This window comes from Hipposideros armiger, unplaced genomic scaffold (assembly GCF_001890085.2).
Source record: "Hipposideros armiger isolate ML-2016 unplaced genomic scaffold, ASM189008v1 scaffold_25, whole genome shotgun sequence".
Taxonomy (NCBI): domain Eukaryota; kingdom Metazoa; phylum Chordata; class Mammalia; order Chiroptera; family Hipposideridae; genus Hipposideros; species Hipposideros armiger.
The window spans coordinates 6,085,982-6,108,643 of NW_017731375.1; the positions used below are offsets into that span (position 1 = coordinate 6,085,982).

Below are 22,662 nucleotides of genomic sequence, written 5' to 3' on the forward strand. Positions count from 1 at the left end.
GAATCCCGGGGGGGGGGACTGCTGAGTCAAATGGGGACCCGCTTGCATTTCTTTTAAGCCGAATGTTATGGCATCAGCCTTCCCCACATACTACAGACCTGTGAATGTCATGTTTACTGGCACTTCACCTTCCCTTCTATGGATGGGCTCTCACTCGCTTCTCCGTCTTCACTGAGGAGTCCGGGGGTGTTCCCGTTTTTCCCTTTTAGGGTTGGCTCACTTAAAAAATTACTCCCAGCTGCTCTTTCTCTATATTGCCGCCTCCTTCCTAGCACTCCTTTCAGGGAAATTACTGCATTTTCATAGTTTATGGGGAGCTCCCCTCAACCCCTGCTCCCTGGACCGTCTCAGGGTAAGTAGTTGGCGTGCACTTGCCCATTTTACAGGTTGGGAAGCTGAGTCACAGAGGTGGTGGAGTCAAAGACCAGAACTCCAGGCCCCAGATTTCCCATTTAGTATACTGAGGAACCCCGAAAAGTGCCCAAGCTCCTGGAGGGCAGGGCCTAGAGGACTGGGCATTGGGTAAAGGAAGGTGTGAATGAATGAGTGATGGATGAATGAATGACTGAGTGAACCCAGAGACTTCCTGAGATACGGTAAGTGCTCACATGTATTGAGCACTTACTATTTCCTGTGCATCAGACCCTGTTCTAAGCATTTTCTACACATATTAACTATTTGAGCCTCATGATTCTGCCAGGAATGTTTAATTATTATCACTTCATTTTTCTGAGACGGAAACTGAGGCAATGAGAAGTTAAATGCCTCGGCCAAGGTTGCACAGCTACCATTAAAAGGGCCAGGATTCCGGCAACCATTTAACCCCGACCCTCTGCTTCCTGCCTGCCCTCCGCAGTCCTGCACCCCCGGCCCCGTTAGCGCTGCCTCCTCAGCTCTTTCCGCTCCTTCTTTCCAGCTGCAGGCAGTGGCGGGGGGCAGGGGGGGACATGGGGAGCTGGCTCCCTCTTAGTCCAGGGTCACTTTTCCTCCTCCCCTTCTAGCTGACTTCTTCTCTGTGGCTCTGGGCCTCCTGGAGGGCCTGGGCCTGCCTGTCCTTGGAGGGTGTGGAGGAGGGGCCCTGAGAGTAGGGGGCTCCCCACCCCCCCTCGTTCCTCTAGGGGTTTGTGACTCTCTTCTCCCCTTGCCTCCCCCAGTGGTCGGGCTCGACATCCAGGATGAGATGGGCCGGCACGAAGTGGGGCACATCGACAACTCCATGAAGATCCCGCTGAACAATGGGGTGGGCTGCCGCTTCGAGGGGCAGTTCAGTATCAACAAGGTACAGAGGCCCCATGTGGCCTTTTCCCCGCTCCCCATCCCCTGGGTCCCCTCCCTCCCAAGAAACCAGTAGCTGAGCTGTGTGCCCACTAAGCCTCCCCCCACACAGAGTCCCGCCTGGCAGTTTCTGCTGAGACCCTGGGTGGGGATTCCAGGCTCCCTAGGGTTTGGAGCCCCTGCTGGCTGCTTCAGGAAGGGGCTACTCCTCTCCCCAGTGGGAAAAGCCGTGGGTGGTGGTAAGACTGTGGCATTCGTCGCCCTGAGCCCTATGTTCGAATCCCAGCTCGGTTCCCTCTTGGCCAAGCCACACCCTCCAAGCCACTCAAACCATCTTAGCCTCGGTTTTCACATCTTTAGGCTGAGGATGGGATGATAATTATATAGTGATACCCCCATTTCACAAAGTTTGTAATGAGAAATCAATGAGCTGTTACACATACATTCCTTCCAGACATTTTATCAAGCCCCTTCCAAGTTCCAGGGTGGTTATCGGCTCTGGGGCACCGCGTTGAATCGGTGCACAGAGTTCCAGTGCTGACAGAACTTTCCTTCTAGTGGAGGGAGACCAACAGTATACAAACTGAGAAGCACTAAGACCCAGGCAGCCCGGCACCAGGGCTCCCCCTCCTTTGCCCTGAGTCCCCCTGTTGCTTCTTGTCGACACCTCGGTCACATGTGCCGTGACCAGTGTGTCCGTTCGCTCCAGAGCACAGCTCAGGCCAGCCTCCGCCCCCGACCCTTGGAGGGCTGAGGGTTTGTGCCTCCATGGAACTCTCAAGCAAGGAGTGTTTGGATAAGAAAGCCAGCCGTGACGACGGGCGAGGTCTGCAGCTGGCCCCAGCACTTTATCTCCCAGCATCAGGCTTACACTTGCCCTGTGGCCTCCTTCTCTGTCCATCAGGAAGTCGGCCAGCAGCTGAAGTCAGAGTTCACGTGTTTCCAGCTGTACTGACAGCCCCCAGCACTCCAGACTCCTTGCTTAACCACCCAGCCCCCCAGGAGGCGGGCAGGATGGGCTGGGGTTTGGCGCCTGGCACCATCTATATGTTTTTAAACTCCAGCAGAGGCCCTGACGTAGGTTCCCAAGTCACAGGCTCTAAAAGCGTCGTCTTTTCTTTCTTCAGCCCAGCGTGTGCTGGCTGAGTCAGCCACCTGTGATGGAGGGGGAGTGGGTCACTGAGTCACAGCCTCTCGGGGCGGCAGCGGGTGGCAGATGGGAGGGAGCCAGCCTCTTTGGCTCACTTAACTCTGAGAGCGTGAAGCCCAGCCCCCAAACCCGATTCTGAATTCTGCCCACGGCGGGGTCCACGGGAGGCCCCATGTGACTGCGTAGAAAAACTGAAGGACACACACCAGACGCTATCAGCTTCATCCTTCCGGGGGTGGTAGGCAACGGGAACTTGAGTCTTGACTTTAGCATGTGAATATTTTATATTATAAATATACCCAGGTATTATTTATATAAGTAAAAATGAAGTGAAAAATGTTTTTTAAACGCAGTGGGCTTTTCTGCATGCCCTGCCTTTGTTCATGCTGCTCCCGCTTCTGGAAGGGCCTTCCTCTCGTGGCTGTCATGACAAACATGTCCATCCTGCGAGCCCAACCCAATAACAACTGCCATCAACCCTGCACGCATCACCTCGTTTAATCCTCCCAATAACCCTTTGCGGTTATCATCCCTGTTTTGCTGATGGGGAAACTGAGGCCCAGCGTGGTTACTGACCGTACCCAAGGCCTCCCAGCTAGGAAGTGAGGCCAGACAGGATTCCCTGTGGGGAAGCCGGCTGCTGCTCTACCACAGGTAATTGGGCCCCTTGCAGTGGGCGATGCTGTCCCTCCTGGGACGTCTTGCCGAGCTGTCATTCCTGCCCACCCCAGGCCCAGTGGGTTGCCCTCTCCTCCAAACTCCCAGGCACCATTCCAGCCCACTCAGCTGTGAGCTCGCTGAGGCCGGGCCGTGCCTGTCGGCCAGAGACTTGCCACGTCAGCCCAAAGCTCAGGCCCCAGTGAAGACAGGAATATTCCTGTGAGAATATTCAAACACAAACAACTTTGTGTTTGAAACAGCCGGCCTTGAAAAACAAGCAGACGCTGATGGACAGCTGCTGAGCTGTAAGCCATACTCCTTCCTCTAATAGGTGACAGTGTTGATTTCAAGGTCGAGGAATTTCCTGGTCTGCAGTCCTAAAGGTCGTCCCCCAACCCACTGTGGGGACAACAGCCAGAGAGGTGATGGTGGGCAGCTGCCATTTTGAGCCCTGGCCTTGTACCATGCACCCAGTTGACACGCTCTCACCCCGCAGCCCCAGCAGCCCCCTCAGGTCGAACTGTTAGTGTCTCATTCTACAAATAAGGAGCCTGGGGATCAGAGAGGGGCACTGGCTGCTCTAAGGTCCCATGGCTGGGACCAAGCTGGGGCTCAAATCCAGCTTTGACTCTAGGGGGAAGCCCTGCGCCCCACCCTCTGGGGCAGCCCACCAAACTCCTGAAACTTAACATCTCTCCCCAGGTCCCAGGCAACTTTCACGTGTCCACACACAGTGCCACGGCCCAGCCACAGAACCCGGACATGACCCATGTCATCCACAAGCTCTCCTTTGGGGACACACTACAGGTGAGTGGGACACACTCAAGATGGTGTGGCCGGGGGTGGGCATTCAGGAGCTGTGTCACCCAGAGCCTTCTGCCCTCCCTCGGGCTGCCCCCCCCCCCGGGGGTTGCAGCCTTTGAGCCTCTGCCCCATCACACAACCCCCAGTGGATTCCTTCTGAGCGTGGCTGCCCTCAGGACCTCAAGTTGAGACCTGGGGTCTGGGGAAAGGGACTCGCTTTTCATGAGCAAGTACTAAGTGCTGGTACTTTCTCTCTGTCAGTGCAGCCTTATGAGGTGGGAGGGGGCACCGCATTTTACAGACGTGGAGCTGGGCCCAGAGAAGCCACTTGTCTAGGGTCCCAGTAGATCTGACTTCACAGTCCAGCCCACTTCCCTCCATGGCCCCCTCAGCCTTCCTGCTCAGGGCCCACGTCCATTAAACAGGGGTAACACCGTGAATGAAGCATCCTGAGAGTCCTTGTTGTTACTGTGATCGACAGGGCCACCTCTAGCAGGCCCAACCCAACAGTTTCCCACCCATGGCAGCAACACAAGCAGCAAACACTGACCAGCCAGTCTCTGCCGACTGCAGGCAGGGGAGCTTTGGTGTGTCCTCTCTCTTCTCCACCCACCACCGTGGTCCTGGAAGTAGATTGTCTCACGCCCTATTTGACAAAGGGAATGAGGCGCAGAGAGGGAACTGCCCAGCCCGAGCTCTGGGACTGGGAGCCCGGTCCTGACCCCAGGCCTTGCTGGATGAGAGTCTGGCTTCCTGGATGGGGCTGCTGGAGGGCGGGGCCCTCTGGCACAGTGATGTGTATCCGGGGCTCACATGGGCCCACATCGACATGCGCACGCACACCATTACACCACTCATGTGCACACACAGAATTCAAACCCATCTTTGCACCACACCACCCCCTCCTCACGAAAACTTTTTTTTTTTATTAGTTGCAGGCGTATAAAACAATGCAGTAGTTATACTTTTCACCCCTCACAAAGTGACAGCTCCCTTCCCCAATCCACTGTCCCACTCCCCCCCCATATCATACATATCTATTACAATTCCACTGACTCCATTCCCACACTATACTCCACATCCTGTGACTATATATGTATTAAATTATAGTTGACATATAATATTATTCAACATCAGCTTCAGGTGTACAGTGCAGTCGTCAGGCCTCTACACCATCCATGAAGTAGTCTCCCTAATAAACAAGTGGCCACCTGACACCCTAAAAAATATTTACAACATTATTGATTATATTCCCCAAACTTTTTTTCATATCCCTGAGGCAATATTGTAGTTACCAATTCTCACGAAAACTTCTGATGCCTACAGCCTTCACGGAAGCCTGCCCTTTCTCACTTAGAGAACAATGTTATACACGACCCCTTGTTTAATCTCTCAGAACCTTCCTCAAGGATGCTGGGATGGGATTTATTTTTCCTGAAAATGAAACTGGGTCAGAGAAGTTCATTAATTTTCCCAAGGTCACACAGCTTGTAAGAAACCAGGTGTGTCTGGCTCGGGGTCTTACTTTACTGTGTCTTATACAGTCCTGGATTCATCTGACCCTCTAGAAATTTCTGCTGTGTGCCAAGCCCTGGGTTATAGTCATCGATGAACAATACAAGGTTCTCGCCCTCAAGCATAGAAGAGCTCGAATATAAATATACATGATAACATTGGACAAGTAGGACTAAGGACAAGGGAGGCATGGGATGTTGGACAGTGATGCGGGGTTGGGGGTGGGGTACCCCTCCAGCCTGGGAGGTCAGGGAGGGCTTCCCAGAAGAGGTGACCTGTAAAGTGACAGCTAAGCCCCAAGCCCTGAAAGGTGAGAAGGATTTGGCCAAGCACAAGACAGGGAAGTCTCATGGGCAGGGGACATCTTACACACCTCCCACTCTGTGACACACCACCTAACTGGTCAGTTTCACATAAAAGACCCTCACGGTTACTTTTAGAAAAAACAGGTTGGCAGGTGTCCACATCAGAACGATGTTCTGTCGGTGAGATGCGAGAGGCCTGGGATTGAGAGCTCTTCAGAGTCAGCTGAGAGGGTTCAGAAGCATCCACCTGGAGATGGGGCAGGGAGCTGGGTTTATGTGGCGCAAGAGACCCCTGTTAGATTTAGGAAGGTGGGGCTGACCAGGGGTTGGCATCTCACAAGGAGCACCCATCTGTGTGGAAGACGGGCCCATGAGGCAAGACTGGCAGCAGGGAGGTGAGAGAGGGGCTGTAGCCAGGACCAGGGGAGACGGCCCAGACGGAGGCCTGGGGAGAAGAGAATGGACTGGGGGGACAGGGAGCAGCCTTGCATTATGTGTGACGCTGGCAGAAACAGAAGGACAGGAACAGCCTTCTGCTTAGTCACTGTTATGGCGGAAATAGGACTTTTTTTTAAGGTGAAATACTTAGCTGAGGGTCCATCTACCCATCGTTCTATCCATACAGTAAATATTTATTGAGCACCTACTATGTGCCAGGCCTTGTACTCATATTGGCGAGGACGAGCATGGTCCCTGCCCATGTTAGGTTACAGTCTGGAGGGAAAGACAGAGCTTAATCAGATAGTCATACAAATGAATGTGACATATAACTGTGACACGATGGGAGGGAACGTTCTAGCACTCGTATCTCCATAACCACCGTCCTCTTAGGTTAGAAACCAGGCCTTCAGACGCTCAATCCCAAGGCAGCCACGGACAAACTTTCCTTTCCTTTGGGCGTGTGGAGAGTGCGCAGTTCTGTTAAGTGCTCATTAACATCAGCCACCTGAGGCCAGCATCAGGTGTCAGGCCACCCAGCTGCTGCCACTGTTCCTGGAGTGGCCCACTCTGCAGGAACCTGTCCCTCCTCTCTGACCTCCCTCCTTTCCACTCCTCATCCCCCTCCCCCACTTTCCTTTCTGAGGCCACACGGGTCTCTGTCTGTTCCTGAGCCTCCAGGCTCATGTGTTTGCACATGCTGTTTGCCTAATTAACTTCCCACTTTCCTATAGATCTTGGTGTCAGTGTTACTTCCTCCAAGAAGCCCTCCAGGGTGTGTACCTCAGCAGCCCCTGTTAACCATGCCCTTGGTCACGTGGCCCCTGTACCTGGCGTGCCATGCCATGCTTCAGATTGTCCTTGAGGCTGACCTGATTTCCCACTGTCCTCAGGGAAGAGGTGGGATGTAGCCTTCAGCCCTGATCGACAGCAGCCCCTGGCTGGGGGGGGGGGGGGTGGTGTCCACAGCCAGGCCGGCAGCTGCTGTGAAGAAAGGTCTCTCTATAATTGTTACATGTTCCCTGCAGGAAACAGGGCAGGAGGCCAGCAGCCCCGGGCCTCCTTGCAGAGGGCTGTGGGAGTCTCAGGAGGCGCATGCTGGGACCCAGCTCCACCTTTGCTTGAGTTTTCTGTATGACTTAATGGAAAGAACTCAGGCCTGGGTCAGACAGACCTAAATTTGGAGTTCGGCTCAGCCACGTATCAGCTGTGGGACACTGGACAAATTTCCATGCTTCTCCAAGCCTCGATCTGCTCTTCTACAAAATGGGCCCAATAGCACAGCAGTGAGGGCATTGAGTGAGAGGACACGAAGCACTCAGGACAGAGTGGCACGTAGTCGCAGCTGCCCAAGGCGGCAAGCAAGCTGGTGCCCACCGGGTACCAGGCCTGTGCTGTGTCTGTATGTTGCTCCCCACAACTTCCTTATGAGACAGACCCTGCTGGGTCCCAATTTTACATGCTGGTGAGGTCCCTAAACCAGGTGGCACCTGGCGGTCCCCTCACAGCCAGGTCTAGAGGTGGCGGCATCCTGAGGCATCCCCTCACTGTGCTTCTCCGCAGGTCCAGAATGTCCATGGAGCTTTCAATGCTCTCGGGGGAGCAGACAGACTCACCTCCAACCGTATGTATCTCCACAGGGAACAGCCTCCTGCCTTGCGATGGGGTTCCCAGTGCAGCAGACCTGGAATGGGGGAGGGGAGGAAACGCAGCGTAAGCCAGGCTGTTCATGCGTCTTTCCCATAGCTAGCTTCTGAGGAGCGTGCAATTACTCCTGTCTTACAGAGAAGGGAAGAAAGGTGACTTGTCCCTGGGGAAAGTATGTGGCAGCCCTAGGCACACCATAAGTGCTCAATGGGTACCAGCTATTATCGTCACTCCTGTTATCATAACTGGCACATAATTGTTCTTAGTTGAGCTAATCGCCTAAGGTCCCACAGGGAGGGATGGCAGGGCCAGAATTCATCCTAGATCCCTTGGCACCGTGAGAACAGGTCTGTGGGTGGCTCAGTTACCCCCACCCTCTCTTCCTGCTGGAGCCCCTCCCACCCACGAATGCCCCCTCCCTGAGCCCTCTCCCCTCTCAGCTCCCTGGCACCTGGGCCCAGATCAAAGAGAACACTGTGTCTTTGCACATTCGCAGAAAGCGCACACACCTACTCAGGAGTGCCTGCATACTTGGGGCCTTGCATATGTGCACAGAACAGGCCGGGGAGGCCTGTCTGCTCAGGTGGACCCCACTGGATCCTGCAGGACAGGTTACCTTGCCTTTTCTTGTTTCCACCTGAGCGCACCTTTTTCATCCACGAGGCTTTTCTTATCGTTTCCTAAAACACATACTGATCTGTTACTAGGCAGAAACCCCAGCAAAAGAATGCATCTCCCTATGAATGTCTCTCCCCCTGGCAAATCAAGCTTTTCACTTCTCCTGTGTCCCTGTGAATCCTGCCCCATGAGCAGAAGTAATTTTTTTTAAAGCGTCGATAGCAGTTTACCTTCTGATTTTTGTACTCGGCCTCATGACATAACCACAGTGTGTATATCATTTTTCCAGAGGTGACGGAGGCACGGTCGCCCATCTAGCAGCTCTGCCATGCTGTTTCAGGCATTGTCTTTTCAGGGAAAATGTCTGTCGTTTCTAGTTTTTTACCATGACAGTAATGTGACTGATATTTATGCTATTTTATGATATTTGCGTTTGTTACCCAGTGGCTTCCCAGCCAGGTCCACCCTCCCGCAGCGCCTGAGTATGTGACCGTTACCTCCTCCTGTCCATGCAAATGTCTGATTACAGTAGAGGGAGATGATTCTTCATACGGCGGACTCGTCCTGGTAGTTGTGTGGAAGGGCAGCGTGTTGTCCCGAGGCGGCCATCCACACGTGCTTGCAGTTAGCATGGACCCCTCAGCTGCCTGCTGGGGGAAGAGGATTGAGCTAGGAAGGCCCCCAGAATGTGCCAGCCGACAGACTGTGTGGGCAGAAAACCCTGTCTGCTCTGGGGCTAGTGACAAAAGCCATCGCAGGCTGGCGTCACGGAAAGAAAAATGCATTGAGCCAGGCAGCAGCCAGCCGGGGTAGAGCTGGCTTTCGTTCCCTCAACTCTCACACTCTTTCCCCCCCTGCCCCCTGCCTCCCCTGCTCTCGGGTCTTCCCATGGGGGCCGCTTCTTGTCATTCAGGTCTCAGCTCAAATGCCACCACCTCAGAGAGGCCCTCCCTGACCACCTGATCAAAAGTAACCCCCACTCCTAGTAACAAACCTATTTTTCTTCCTAGCACAGACCATTCTCTTTGAAGGTACTGAGGACTGATTGTTGGTATTTGAGCTGTGATGATGACATTGTGGTGGTAGTTGTTTGTTTTGTGTTTTTTTTTTTTAAGAGTTCTTATTGTCTAGAGAAACATAGCTAAAATATTTGTGGACGAATTGATGTGATGTCTGGGTTTAGCTTCAAAATATAATGGGGGCAAAGGAGCAATTGGGCAAAGATGAAGCAAAACTGGCCATTATTGTTAATTGGCAACGCTGGGGAATGGATAACGTGAGGGTTGGTTATACGATCCCCTATTTTTTTTTTAATATGTTTGAGCTTTTCCATAATAAGATGAGCGAAGGGTGGGAGGGCCTGTCTGGCTCAGGTTGGAGCCAGCAGCCCCCAGGAGGGGTCAGCTGACAAGGAATCCACATGGGTGTGTGAGGTGCGCTGTCTCTAATGGATGTTAGGCAAATGGCATCAAAGGCCTTAAAAATGATCATTGCCTTTGAGTCATCAGCTCTACTCAGAAGAGAGCAAGTGAAGGAAATAATTAAGAGCGTGTACAAAGATGTAGGAAAATGATGTTCATGAGGTCATTGTTTATAAGAGCGAAAATGAAGAACAACGTGTGTGTCTAGTCAGGGGGCTTGATGGAGTACGTCGTACGTGGCCACACCGTGGGACCGCTGCCTGCGGCGTGTCAGAGCCTCGCTGGCTTTCGGGCAGCAAACATTTACTGAGCAACTACTATGTGCCAGGCACTGTGCTAGGGGATATGGTGGTACAGAAATCCAACACTTAACCTCCTGTGTCTCAGACCTGAAATGGTGTCTGTGGTGTTCAGTTCTTAGAAAAAGGTACGGTATGATCCAATTTTAGGAAACCATAAATACATATATAAATATAAGTCTGGCAGTGTAGACGTGTGAGTGCAAATCCACGGTTTTCTGTGGATGGTGGATTTGTGGGTGATTTTTTTTCTTTATGATCATCTGCTTTTTGTACAAATTTTAGCAGAACTATTTTAAAATTTTTATTTTTAATTTATCGGGGTAACATTGGTTAATAACACTATATAAATTTCAGGTGTACAGCTTTGTAATACAATGTCTGTATACTCCATTGAGTGCTCACCACCCAAACTCTGGTCTTCTTCCATCACCATATATTTGACCCCCGTTGCCCCCTTCGCTCTCCCCCAGTCCCCTTCCCCTCTGGTAACCTTCATTCTGTTTAACAGAACTATTACAGGTGTGAGTTTCGTACCTTCAAGTTTTTAACCCAGGACAATGTACACTTGGAGTACTATATTTCAAGAGTGGTCTTGGACTCCTGGTTTAAAATACAGATTCTGAGCTCCCACCCCAGGCCCATTGAGCAGGAATCTCTGGAGGCGACGCCCAGGTGTCGGCCTTTAAAATCCTGGGTGAATGGTGCTCTTGTCATCTGCGGGGTTGAGGGAGGGGTGTTGGGAACTTCATGGGCTTAGCCCTGAGGCTGCCAAGCTTTTCCCGGGTTTTCAGAGGAGTCGGGTCTCCAGGCAGTTCAGGAATCACTGGCCTTCCCTTACCAGGACTCGGTATTCACAGGACGAGGCCGCAAACACCATCTGTATCCCGTACCTCTTACTAAAGCTGAGTCCAAGGGCTTGGGACGGACTCAGGGTTAGAGCCAGGATTAGAGCCCGCAGGCCTAAATTTCTGTGTTATTTTAGCTCCATGGCCCCTGACCCGAAATTCTAGAAGGTAATAATAGAAGGGTCCTTGAGTTTCTCTGAGCCTCCCGGAAGGCCCAGGGGAACTCATACCTTTCCCGGGTGATATTTGGCAGCTCAGGGCCAGCATTCTATCAGCCTAGTGTTTGATTCTGGTTACCTCATGCTTATCAGAAGCTGATTCATCTGTTCTCCCATTCATGCCTCTGACCAGTCATCCCACCACCCATTCATTCATTCAATAAGTATTTGTCACTGTCCGCTCCGTACCAGGCCCTGCGCAGGGATCTGGGGACACAGAGATGAGTGAGACTCGGTCCCTGCCCTCTGCACCAACCCCCGTAACTCCCCCCGACGCCCCCCACCCCGCCTCCAGCGAGGGTGGGGGTCAGTTACAGGAAACATGACAGGGCCAGGTGGACGGAGAGCTGATCTCCCATTCATTGAAAATGGGGAAAGAAAGCAATTCTTCACAGATGCAGTTTCTTTGGTTGGTGGGCTCTTTTCTTTTTCAAAACTTAAACTTGGTGTGTTTTAAAAGTAACAGTATTCAAACAGGACCAGAAGGTGTGCAATGAAATATGATCTTCATCACATCCTGCCTTTCTCCCCAGAGGCTAAAACTGCTAATCATTCTTTGGGCATCTTTCCAGAAATTTCTCCTATGTATTCCCCATATAGAGAGCGTGAGCGTTCCCTGTCCCCCGGACAGGGACACACGCTATTCACCCTGCTCTGTGACTTGGTCCTTTTCACATAACAATTCGTCTTGGAGAGTGGCCTCTCCCAGCACCCACCATTCACTGGTTGCTCTATTGATGGGCGTTGCTTTGTTTCCAGAATTGTAATATTACTACAGGAGTAAAGATCCTGACAGGTGGAGTCTTTCAATTCCTGGTATCAAAGGGGAGAAATGAAGAGGGATCGCTTGGTAATGAAAATGTGGAGACTGAGCCCCCACCCCACCCCAGACCCCCAGCAGCGCCAAGCAGGCTTAGGGTTGAAACGACATAGAGCTGCCAGCTCGGCAGTGCCCGTCCCCCTGCTTCATCCTGCTGTGTCCTTCCTGCAGCCCTCGCCTCCCACGACTACATCTTGAAGATTGTGCCCACGGTTTACGAGGACAAGAGTGGCAAGCAGCGGTACTCTTACCAGTACACAGTCGCCAACAAGGTACGTGGGCAGGGCTGGGCCCAGCTGCGTGCAATTGCGCCCTCTGCTGGCCGAGAGCAAGGGTGACAAGTGCCTGGGCAAGATTTCTCCTGGTTCCCTTTTCTGGGAGGCCGCTCTGGCCAGGCTCTGTCCCCTGAGTAAAGATGGGAGGCCAGTGTCAAAGGGGGGAAATCTAACCAGGAGATAGGGTGCGACCTGTTTAAGAACGAGCAGGCAGGTGGCCTCCCGCAGAGGCCCCAGGGGCTGCAAATGTCTCCACAGCTTTGCATCTTCAGGCTCTGGACCCTGATTGGTCAGCACACGACAGACGCTCTGGTTCCCAGGGCACAAGCACTTTATCCAAAATCATGAGGCTCTGGAATTACAGCAAATGGCTGTTGGTTAACAGGAATGTCCCAGGACCCCAACACTCAAAGTCATGGAGAAGCAGGCAGGCCTTGGTGGGAATAGAGCATATGGCCAGAGCCAGCGCGATGTGGTGGCCGACAGCTAGTGGTTTCAGGCCGAGACAGCCTCTGTTCCCAGGAGAAGACCCTGCCAGCGGGACGTGAAAGCGTCACGCACGTTGGTTGAGGCAACCCCGGTAGACCCCTTCACCACCAGGACTCTCCTTTTTCTTCTGTTCTAGGGCCGCCCAAGCCCCCTCCTAAGTAATATATGATTTCGCTCGATTAATAATAATAATAGTAAGAGTAGTAGCTATCATTTATTGAGTACCTACAATGAGTTGGACATTATGCGAAACACCCTACCCCATCATCTTCCTTGGTCGTCATGACAGCTCTGGGAGTAGACTATTACTGTCCCCATTTGACAGATGTGGCCACCACACTAAGAGATGGTCATCAAGCTACAAAGTGGCCAAGTGGGGATTAGAACTGGGTTCTCCTCGTGCTCCCGAACCTGGCCTCTGGATCACATCACCGTGTGGTCTGAATGAGGGGCCGGAGCCGGCCAGGCGGGGCGCTCCTCCCACTCGGATGACTTGAGGTCCCTCTGCTCTGATCCACCTCTGCTGATGTTCTGGTCTAACTCTCCAGCAGGAAACCTCTTTCTTTTAGTCTCTGTTTCTTGGAGGGCATCTCATTGTCACCCTCAAGTACTGACAGCATCCGACAAGCGGGAGAACGTGGGTGCAGTCTGAGCAGAAAGAGTGTGAGACGTGGAACAGGCTGCCGGCTCCGACCCCGTTCAGTCACTCAGTCGCATAACCAGTTTACTTATTTGTAAACTGGTGCCCACCTCATAGGATTACTGTCAAATGAGGCAATGCTTTTAAAACCACTTAGCCCACAAAGAAGGCTTTGGGTAAATAGTACCCACTGCTGCTATGTTTCATTATTTTTTTCTGTCCTTCAGGCCTGGGCGGTGACCCAGGACAGCCACCCTGCCCCATCAGCTCTCCCTGGAGAAAGCTGATCTTGTTTTGCCCAAGGCTCCTTTCCCTGAGGCTTTGGCCAGGGCCCAGCAGCCAGAACCGCTCGCTCAGCTCCATCTGTGGCCTTGGCCCAGCCTGCCCTGTGAGCGACTGGGACTGTGCCCATCCGGGCCGGTGGCCATCCAACAGAGAGGGCCGGTCTCGCTCGGGCTGATCCCCAGGAGAAGCCCTGGAGCTCAGGCTCAGCATTTGGGGTTGGGGGCGCCCCTGTGGTTCAGCTTGGCCTCTAGTTGTAGATGAATGAGGGTAGCCCAGAGGTTTTCAGCACCCTGAAGCACCCAGACCAGAGAGGACACGCTGTTCAGTTAGCCCCTTAGCGTCCTTTCCGTCCCCACTGGCGCCTTCTCAGGAAGGCTTGTGGTCGGGTGGTAGGGCTGAGCGCTCTGCATGTCCAGCTCCGTGTGTTCTTTCTCCCAAGAAGCTCACTCTCCATGTGGCCTTTATTCATTCTCTCTCTCTCTCTCTCTCTCTCTCTCTCTCTCTCTCTCTCTCTCCCTACCTATCTTTTTCTCTCTCTCTCTCTCTCACACACATGCACACATATGCATACGTGCACTCCTCAAGATGTCACGTATGGCATAGAATGTCCCCTCTTCACCAAACCTTCTAGACGCCCCAGAATCGGTTGTTCGTTCATGGCTCCATCAGCCCTCCATATCCCTCTGTCACGGCATGTGCAGTGTTGCAGTATTGCGGACATTTTTACATCTGCGTCATCCTATGACCCCCCTCTTGGGGCGGCAGGCTTACATGGGGTCCCTAGCAGCCAGCACACAGGAGAGCTGCTCAGTAAAGTATCGTTGAATAAATCAGTGGATTTTGCATGGCCCAGGAGTTGAGCAGGGAAATAGGCCTTTACTTAGACGGAGCCCAAATCACTTGTCCTTTTCCATCTCTGCTCTCGGATCCCTATTTTTATTCTGGTGCTGCTTCCAAGTCTTATGGTCCATTTCCAAAGAGCCAAAAGGGTAAAAAATGCCCCCAGCAATGGTGTGTCTCCAGATGCTGATGGCAGAGTCTCTGGGGAAGGGGTGTGATCGGAGGGGCCGGTGGGGTCTGGCTTCCTGAGGGGGAGAGAGGGAGGAAAGAAAACCCATTGTCGTGAATTGCTGGGGAACCCTCTATGATCCAACCCCCACCCACTGAGACGCGGTTTGTGTGCCTGAATGTCATGCCCTGTCCCCCTTGTCTCTCCCTGCACCCCAGGAGTATGTCGCCTACAGCCACACCGGTCGCATCATCCCCGCCATCTGGTTCCGATACGACCTCAGCCCCATCACGGTGAAGTACACAGAGAGACGGCAGCCTCTATACAGGTTCATCACCACGGTGAGTGGGTGGCGCGCTTGCTGTGGGCTCCTTCTCTTGGTGCCCTCACAGGTTCTCAAAAAGAGGGCACAGCCTGTACACAGGAGGCCCTGATCCCTAGGATGTTCAGAAATGTTATCAGAGTCCCATCAACATCGGTGATGTTTCATTAGGAAGATATTTTCCAGCAGGGAATGCCACTAAATCAGTTTAATTCCTTTAGCAGATCTTTATAGAACTCCATCAGTCGTTCATGTTTTCTCCAGTTTTTCATTTTTAGGGAAAGTATCCTTAGCAAGGTTTATCCTTTTCTGTGTCAATTTTTCCTGTCTGTTTTCCAACTCTAGCTGCTGATATTATCAGGTATTTTCTTCCTTTTCTTCCTGCCTGTTCCCTTTTCTTTCTTGTTTGCCGTTATCTCCACCAAGTCCACGTTTCTGTGGGGCAGCTTCAAGCTGACGTCAGTTTTGTGTTTTTTTTTAATGCTGATTATTTCTATCAAGTAAACTGTTCCCTGTCCTCCCATTCAAAATGTCCTTGGGGTCAGAACAGCAGGCTCACCGTGCCCTGCTTCAGTCAAGAGCCAGTCAGCAGAGGTGAGGAGAGGGGTGATTATCCCTACCCCTCAGATCTGGACACTGAGGCCTAAAAGTGTTTAGGCTTCTCACACCCCTTTGTACTTGTAATAGTGATTCAGGATCAGGGGTCCCGTCCTGGCACTTTTGTTTCCAGCTCTGACTAGATTTGTATCAGTCAGAACTCTGTTACAGAAGAGACGGAACGCCACATCGAGCTGGCTCGGGGTGTCGTAGGCCTCAGGCATGGCTGGGTCCAGGCGTAAGTGTTGTCTGGAATAGGCCTTTCTTTTTTTTTTTTCTTTTTTTTAAGATTTTTATTGGGGAATTGGGGGGATGGGAACAGTGCTGGGGAATTGGGGAAAGGGGAACAGACAAGTTGCTGTCGTTTTGTTCTTCAATCTAGTTGTGGAGGACGTTGCTTCACTGGCCCAAGTTGGCACCATCATTGCGCTCTTCCCGGGCGAGGCAGATCAGTCGCCGGCTTCTGGATGGCCGCTCACTGCGGCTGCTGGCCGCTCACGCTGACTGCTGGCCACACACGGTAGCCCCTGGCAACCCACTGCCACAGGGACTGCAGCCCACGCCGTCGCCGGCGACTCAGGGCAGCCCAGCTCCAGGTTGAGCTGTTGTTCAGCATCTTAGCTGTAGAGGGCAGTGTCACTGGCCCTCATATGTGGGATCCGAACCGGGGCCCTCTGGCATCCCAAGCGAGTTCTTAACCATTGCGCCACTCGGCCGGCCCGGAATAGGCCTTTCTTCATCCTGCTTTCCTCTGCAGTGGTTTCATTTTCAAAAAGAATTTACCAATAGAAAACGCCCCTTTCTCAGTAATTCCACCCCGAGTCCTGGATAGGCTGGCTATAGCTGTCGTTGGCCTGTCTTAGGGCCCAGGCCACCCTTGTGGCCTGGGGAATGAATGGTGTGTCCCAGCTGGCCAGCCCTACTCAGGTCCCAGGACAAAGACTGCAAGGGGAACATCGGGCCAGTTACTGGAAGAGGGAGGAATGGGTGCGAGGAGGCAAAAGATCAGATGTCCACAACAAGGCTGCCATCGCCTAATCTACAAAATGGGAATAATAACCCACATTCTCCCTACCTCCCAGGGCCTCGTCAGACTCAGAGGAGACCCTGAAAGGAAAGCTCTTTGCAGGTATAGAAAGCCACCTGGATACAAAGGCTGTCAAAAACCTGGGGCTTATATGAGCCTTTTCTGTTCTCTGACTCCATAAAAAATTAAACTTCCATTCAACAAAGGACACCTAACATGAAATTAAAACACCAAACCCAAGTAGGGAAACGATACTTGCCAGACAAACACGAGAGGAGTACGCTTCAGAGTTGATATAGAAAGAATCCCTACAAATCAGTAAAAAAGTTAAATGATCCCAAAGAAAAAATCGGCAAGGACTAGCCGTTCACAGAAGAGCCCACACAGGGAGTGAAAAGATGCCCAAGTTCACTAGAAACAGGAGGAATGAGCTAGTAGGGGGCTCGGCGAGCACAGAGCGCTGCAGTCCCATCCAGCAGGGGCACCGGTGGGACTGGGCACCAGTGGAACTGGGCAGCGACAAAGGTGGGCACAGTCCTGTCTATTTGGAAAGTTCCCAGAAGGGAACCTTATGATGGGTCTTGAAGGGTGAGGCGACATTTTTTAGACCAGTGCATGAACGAGAGAGCATCTAAGCAAAGGGAATAGTACATGCAGAGGTACCCAGCATAGCAAGTCTTGTGAGGGTCATGTGACCTCTTTCGATGGGAATGGACTTCTGAGAGCTGGAAGTCCCAGGAAGTCACAGGGGAGGAGCCCGTCCTTCATCACCCAGAGGCCAAACACCTCCGTTTCTTTCTCCATTTGGGCCACCAGCCGCTCCTCCATCCCTGCCCCAGCCACCTCCACCTGAGTGTGAGCCATGCTGCAGGGAACCTCCAGACAGTATTAGCCTGGTAGTTTTTCTGAAGGCCTCATGATGCCATCTTAGTTGCCATGGCAACTGTGGGGTCAGCCTCTAGTGAGCTGCTGGCTGTCCCTGGCAGATGGCGTCATTGTGGGGCTTCAAAGGCCCTTGTCACAGGACAGCAGATGTGGGGGATGACGTTTGCATGCAGACACACAGCACAAAGACCCCCAGCAGCAGCCCTTGCGCAGGGTGGGGTGGGGCCAGGATGGAAATGGAGGCACCTGCTGTGACTTCTCTTGCACTCTTTTTAAAATCAAACACTTGTGTGCAAAGCCCCTGAACCACAAATGGGGGCCTCTGCAAATAGCTTCTCAAAGGGGCTGCTGAAGAGGGAGCTTAAGCCAGGATGTCGTCATGTGACGCCTGTGGAGGCAGCTGTAGGTGGGCTGGAATGAGGCGTGGGTGTAGTGTTGGGGGAGGGGTCTCTCCGATGCAGTTCTAAGTATCAAGTACCTGGCTTATTCAGGGTTGCCCCTCCAGGGTCTCATGGTCTGGAAAGGACCTGTTTATCCCGATCCTGAACAGACGAGGGGTCCTCCGCCGGAAGTCTCCACCAGGCTGCCTGGGGCTGCCCTGGGCACCCAGGGCGCCTTGCTCAGACCTCTACTTTGTGCTATTCCAGAAAATACCACCACTGGGGAAATAAACAGATGGTATTTAACAACATGCAAGTGATCCCCTTCAAAGTGCCCCCTCCCACACATGCACATTTGTCTCCTGCCACTTGCTGAAGCCCCTTTTTTGAGATTGCCTTCAAGTGGGTTTTGGTGACAGATTGGATGGCTTCAGAGGAGTCGCATCACGTTCCTTGTATATTTTATTCTATTTGGGGGGCACAGCCAGAAGTCACAAAGTACCAAATTGGGCCAGTATGGCTGTGACAGTTTTTGCCCACCAAAAAGTACTGGCTGGTGTTGACATGCTCCCACTGGGCAGCAGGGATAGCTGAATTACACATGAGCCCTGCCATCAAGGTGCTCCTTGCCAATGATATAATCTCCCAAATTTGAGATTGCACTGCATGGCTGCCAGGCAACTAGGTGTCCCCTCTGTGTCCCCAGCATCCAGTATAGGACCTGGCCTGGTCATAGGTGCTCAGAAATATACAAGGAACAGCTGCTTGAAGAAGTGATCGTATAGCAACAGTTATTATGTGCTATGTGCCGCGTAATTTTACAGTTATCTCCTTTAACCCTTCCAGGAATCCTCCAAGGTAGGTGATATCATTTCTATTTTATATGTGAGCTAATTGAGGCCCAGAGAGTTAAAGAAACTCATCTAAGATCACACAGCCAGTAAATGGCAAGGTTGGGATTTGACCCCAAAGCCCACTTCTGTCTACCAAAATGATGACTCTCGAGGGTATTCCAACAGTGGAGACCCAAGAAGCCATGCGGCCTTTGGTAGGACACCAAGATCATTTGATACAGTGACTTCTGTCCTGGGAATCAAGAAGAAATATTACAGCAGGAAACAGAGTGATGTTGTGAGCACGTGTGATAAAGTCACAGTCATGCACATGCAAACCATTGAAAAGAAAAGCAAACCGTCCAAGCTTGTGTTTTGAAAGTTTTTCTGTCCATATCTGATTACCTTTCGCTCCTCTCTTTGGGCACCTGCAAGAATTTGCCATAGACAGAAGGAAGGCAGCAGGTGCTTGGGGGTGGGGGGAGAGACGGTGAAAAGAATTGAGAGGAGACAAACTTAAAACTGAGGAGGTTTTACCCGCCAAGATTGTGTGAGTTGGGAAAAGAGCAGTTTTGTAGCTGGACTGGCACGACCGCCTTTTCAGAGCCTCTATCCTCTCCTACTGACATTTCTGCCATCGTGTCTGTCTCCCCAGACCGTGAGCTCCAGGAAGGCAGGGCTGGGTCTTCGTCTCTGGTCTGCAGACCTGGGGTAGTGCAGGCGGGTGATAATAAATAGGTGTCAGGCAATGAACAAACAGATGGAGGGGCATACATCTTGGTCCGTCCCCAAGACAATGTACGAGGAACAGAACAAACCCAAATTAGCAGCTCAGTTAGTCTGGAAGTGTACAAAAAGCTTCAGTTCGGATCCTTGCAGATGTCTGAGCGGAGCTAGATCTCCAGAAGGCTGTGTACCAGGGGCAGATGGTGCCAACTGGGTCTGAACTCAGATTTCTCAGTTGGAAGGCAAATTCTGAGACGTATAAGGAATATTAGAATGCAGTGGGCTCCCTTTTACACACTATCCTTATTTTTTTTATTTTTACAGCTACACACAGCTTCCTACTCCGTAAACTCTGCTGATGGGGACCCGTTACATTAAGACATTTGATATGTAAAATTTAGCAGCATTGAGAAAACACAATATAAAGAAGCCATCCATGCATGACGAAGGGGACTGAGGGGTACCCTCGGGTTGGACTGAAGTGGGGTGGCCTAACAGAAAAAAGCAGGCCCTTTGCAGCCTCCCAGACCTGGGGTCTTGTCACCCTTACTTGGTGGCTGTGTAACCTTGGACAAGTCAGTCCCTCTCTAAGCCTCTGTTTCCCCATCTGTGAAATGGGGTCACCCCATTTCCCCTAGCACTTGCCAGGATTGAATGAGAGGGCAGAGAAAAGTGCCATTTCAGGCCTGGCACATAGTAGGTGCTCAACCAAGGTGGGTTTTTTCAGAGGGGGAGATGGGTATTTTGCAGCTGCAGCCAATGTAAAAAGGGTGGGAAGAGGACCCCGTTCCCCCCCCCCACCTCCCAGGCCCCTGCAAAAGAGGGTTAGAGTGGGCAGTCTGGCAGGTGTGACACCACTATGTGAGGACCACCAGACCTGCCCCCGGCCCCTCCCCCACCTTTCCACAGCCCAGTCATTGGCTTCCCTTCCACCACAGCCCCCACTTCCGCCTAGTCATGGCACCGTGTTCTCATCCACGGCTCCAGTCTGTCTGCCGCCGCCGGCATCTGATGGGACTCCGATTCATTATTTATTTCTCATACTGTGCTTTTCCACAAGCTTTCCAAGCAATGCTTACTGGACGAGGAATGAATGAACAGCTCCCGGGCACTTACACTATAGCAGGCAGCTGGACAGAGGTCATCTTGGTCCTCATAGGGGGCCCATTTCACAGATGAGAGAAACTGAGGCTCAGAGAGCTAAACTGGCTTTCCCGGCCAGGGTTGCAGAGCTGGGATCAGACCCCAGGAGTGTTTGCTCCAAAGACCACGGTCTCCCCCGCCTCTCCGTGGGGTGTCTGTCATGCTTCTCCACTGCACACTGTAGAGAAGTAAATGCGGGTCATTGGATGGAGGAAGTGTTGGTGCTGGTGGGACAAGAGAAGGGTGCAGCTCTCCAGCCAGTGCGGTGGGAACACGTCCTTTCCATATTATAAGGAATTAAGAGCCAAAACTAAAATGTAAGGGACACACACCCACACACACACACCCTTCTTTTCCGGGTAGACAAGCTAACTTCATCTAGCCAGAGTTGGCAGTCAGGAAGCAGGGAGGAGGCCTCTGCGGAAGAACAAAGGGGCATTATTGATGACTCTGCTGAGCGCAGGGTAATGGCCTCTCGCAGACTCACTGGGGCCTGGATATCGAATTGTCCTTGTTTTCATTTCTGGAACTGGGGCTGCTGACCAGAGTAGGGTTGCGTGTGCTACCTGTGGTCCTGCTCCTTCACACACGCGCACGCACACACGTTGTTCCTCCTGTCTTGGGGACTGGTCAGGAGACACCAAGCGTGGCAGCTGTGAGGGACCAGGGGAACAGGCATTCAAAGGTGGCATGGACACTCATTTAATCTCACAGCTGTCCTGATGGGGGAGGATTACCTTGCTCGTAATAGTAAGGAAACAGGCACAGGGGGGCTAGGGTGATGCAGCGCCCGCAGCGCAAGGGGTCCCAGCCATCCTGAGTCTCCTCCTGCACCCCCCAGCCCCTGGCTGACACCCCTGTGAGTGAGTCACCTGTGCCCCATGCCTTGGGCGTGGACCCCCGCTCCTTTCCTGAGCGAGTCACTCATTCCTGCGTTTGTTCGTTCAACATTCACTCTGCCACTCTGCATCCGTTCTTTCTCGCTCACTCACTCCTTTATTCACTCAGGAAGCATGTCCTGAGTGCCTCCTGCGTGTCAGGCGCTTCTGCTGTCTTCTCTCCCGTGAGCTGTCAGGGAAACGAGAGTTTAAGCGGCAGGGTTGAGGTGGGGCGTTGTGGGGGTGTGAGGCACTCCCTGGCTGGCCAAAGAATGCGAACTACCTGTGGCCTAGGTGTGTTGCCTGGACAGATGTTCTTCATCCCAAACACTTCTTGGCGCTTACCCGAGGAAACACCCCATCTAGGCCTCAGCATCCCCATCTGTAGAATGGGCTGTTGGAGTGCTTAGGACCTGGGCAACTGAAAAGAACCTGCCTGCAGTCACCCTTGCTGTCCCGTCTTTCCGTACATTGACTTCGTCTCTGCTTAAGGAGCCAGGTAGAAAGTAGAAATCAAGACCCAAAGGCCTGATCTGGGGAATAAGTGATATTTTACCCCTTGTTCTTTTTAGAGCGCATCTCACAGAGGTTTAGAAAATCTCGGATCTTAGCAACAAGGCTGGAGCCTTCTGGGTAACAGAAAGGTGAGATTGGGGTTCATTTACTGAGCACCTCCTAAGTGTTAGGAACTCCAGATGCGTTCCCTGCAATATGACAATTGGCAAGCTAGGGATGGTTTTCCCATTTTGTAGATGAAAAGACTGAGGCCCAGAAAGACCAGAGTAAGTAATGGCCACAACTCAGCTTCCGAAGACTGTGAGCTCTTTCTGCCGCCACAGCAGGGAAGGCCCTGGTGGACCCCCCAGCCCTCACATCACCCCAGTTCTCTTGAGTCTCGTTTCATATGTCCATCAAGGACGGTCAGGCCTTCCGGCCTCTGTGCCCCCGGAGGCCCGGGACTTTTTGCTCTTCTGCATGTGGAACAACAGGCTGTGAAAACTGAGTTTTGTGGGCATGGCTCACCTTTTCATTTGCATTCATTTGTATTCATCTTGGGCCCATCCCCACAGGTCAGGGAGCTAGAGTCACCATCCTCCCTGCTGCTAGCCTTTTCTTCTGCTTCAGCCTCCTAACATCTGTGCTTAATCCCCCCCC

The 22,662-nt window shown here is 52.4% G+C and overlaps 1 protein-coding gene across 5 annotated transcripts in view; it reads left to right on the forward strand.

The window, feature by feature from the left end:
- The window catches only part of ERGIC1 (endoplasmic reticulum-golgi intermediate compartment 1), a 125,380-nt gene that overhangs the window by 97,429 nt on the left and 5,289 nt on the right, over window positions 1–22,662 (forward strand). For all 5 annotated transcript variants that reach the window (XM_019635949.1, XM_019635947.1, XM_019635950.1 and 2 more), the window contains 5 exons: window positions 1,155–1,279; window positions 3,788–3,892; window positions 7,711–7,771; window positions 12,190–12,290; window positions 14,935–15,057. In XM_019635949.1, coding sequence (XP_019491494.1) covers window positions 1,155–1,279; window positions 3,788–3,892; window positions 7,711–7,771; window positions 12,190–12,290; window positions 14,935–15,057 — 515 coding nt within the window. The remainder of the gene's footprint in view (window positions 1–1,154; window positions 1,280–3,787; window positions 3,893–7,710; window positions 7,772–12,189; window positions 12,291–14,934; window positions 15,058–22,662) is intronic.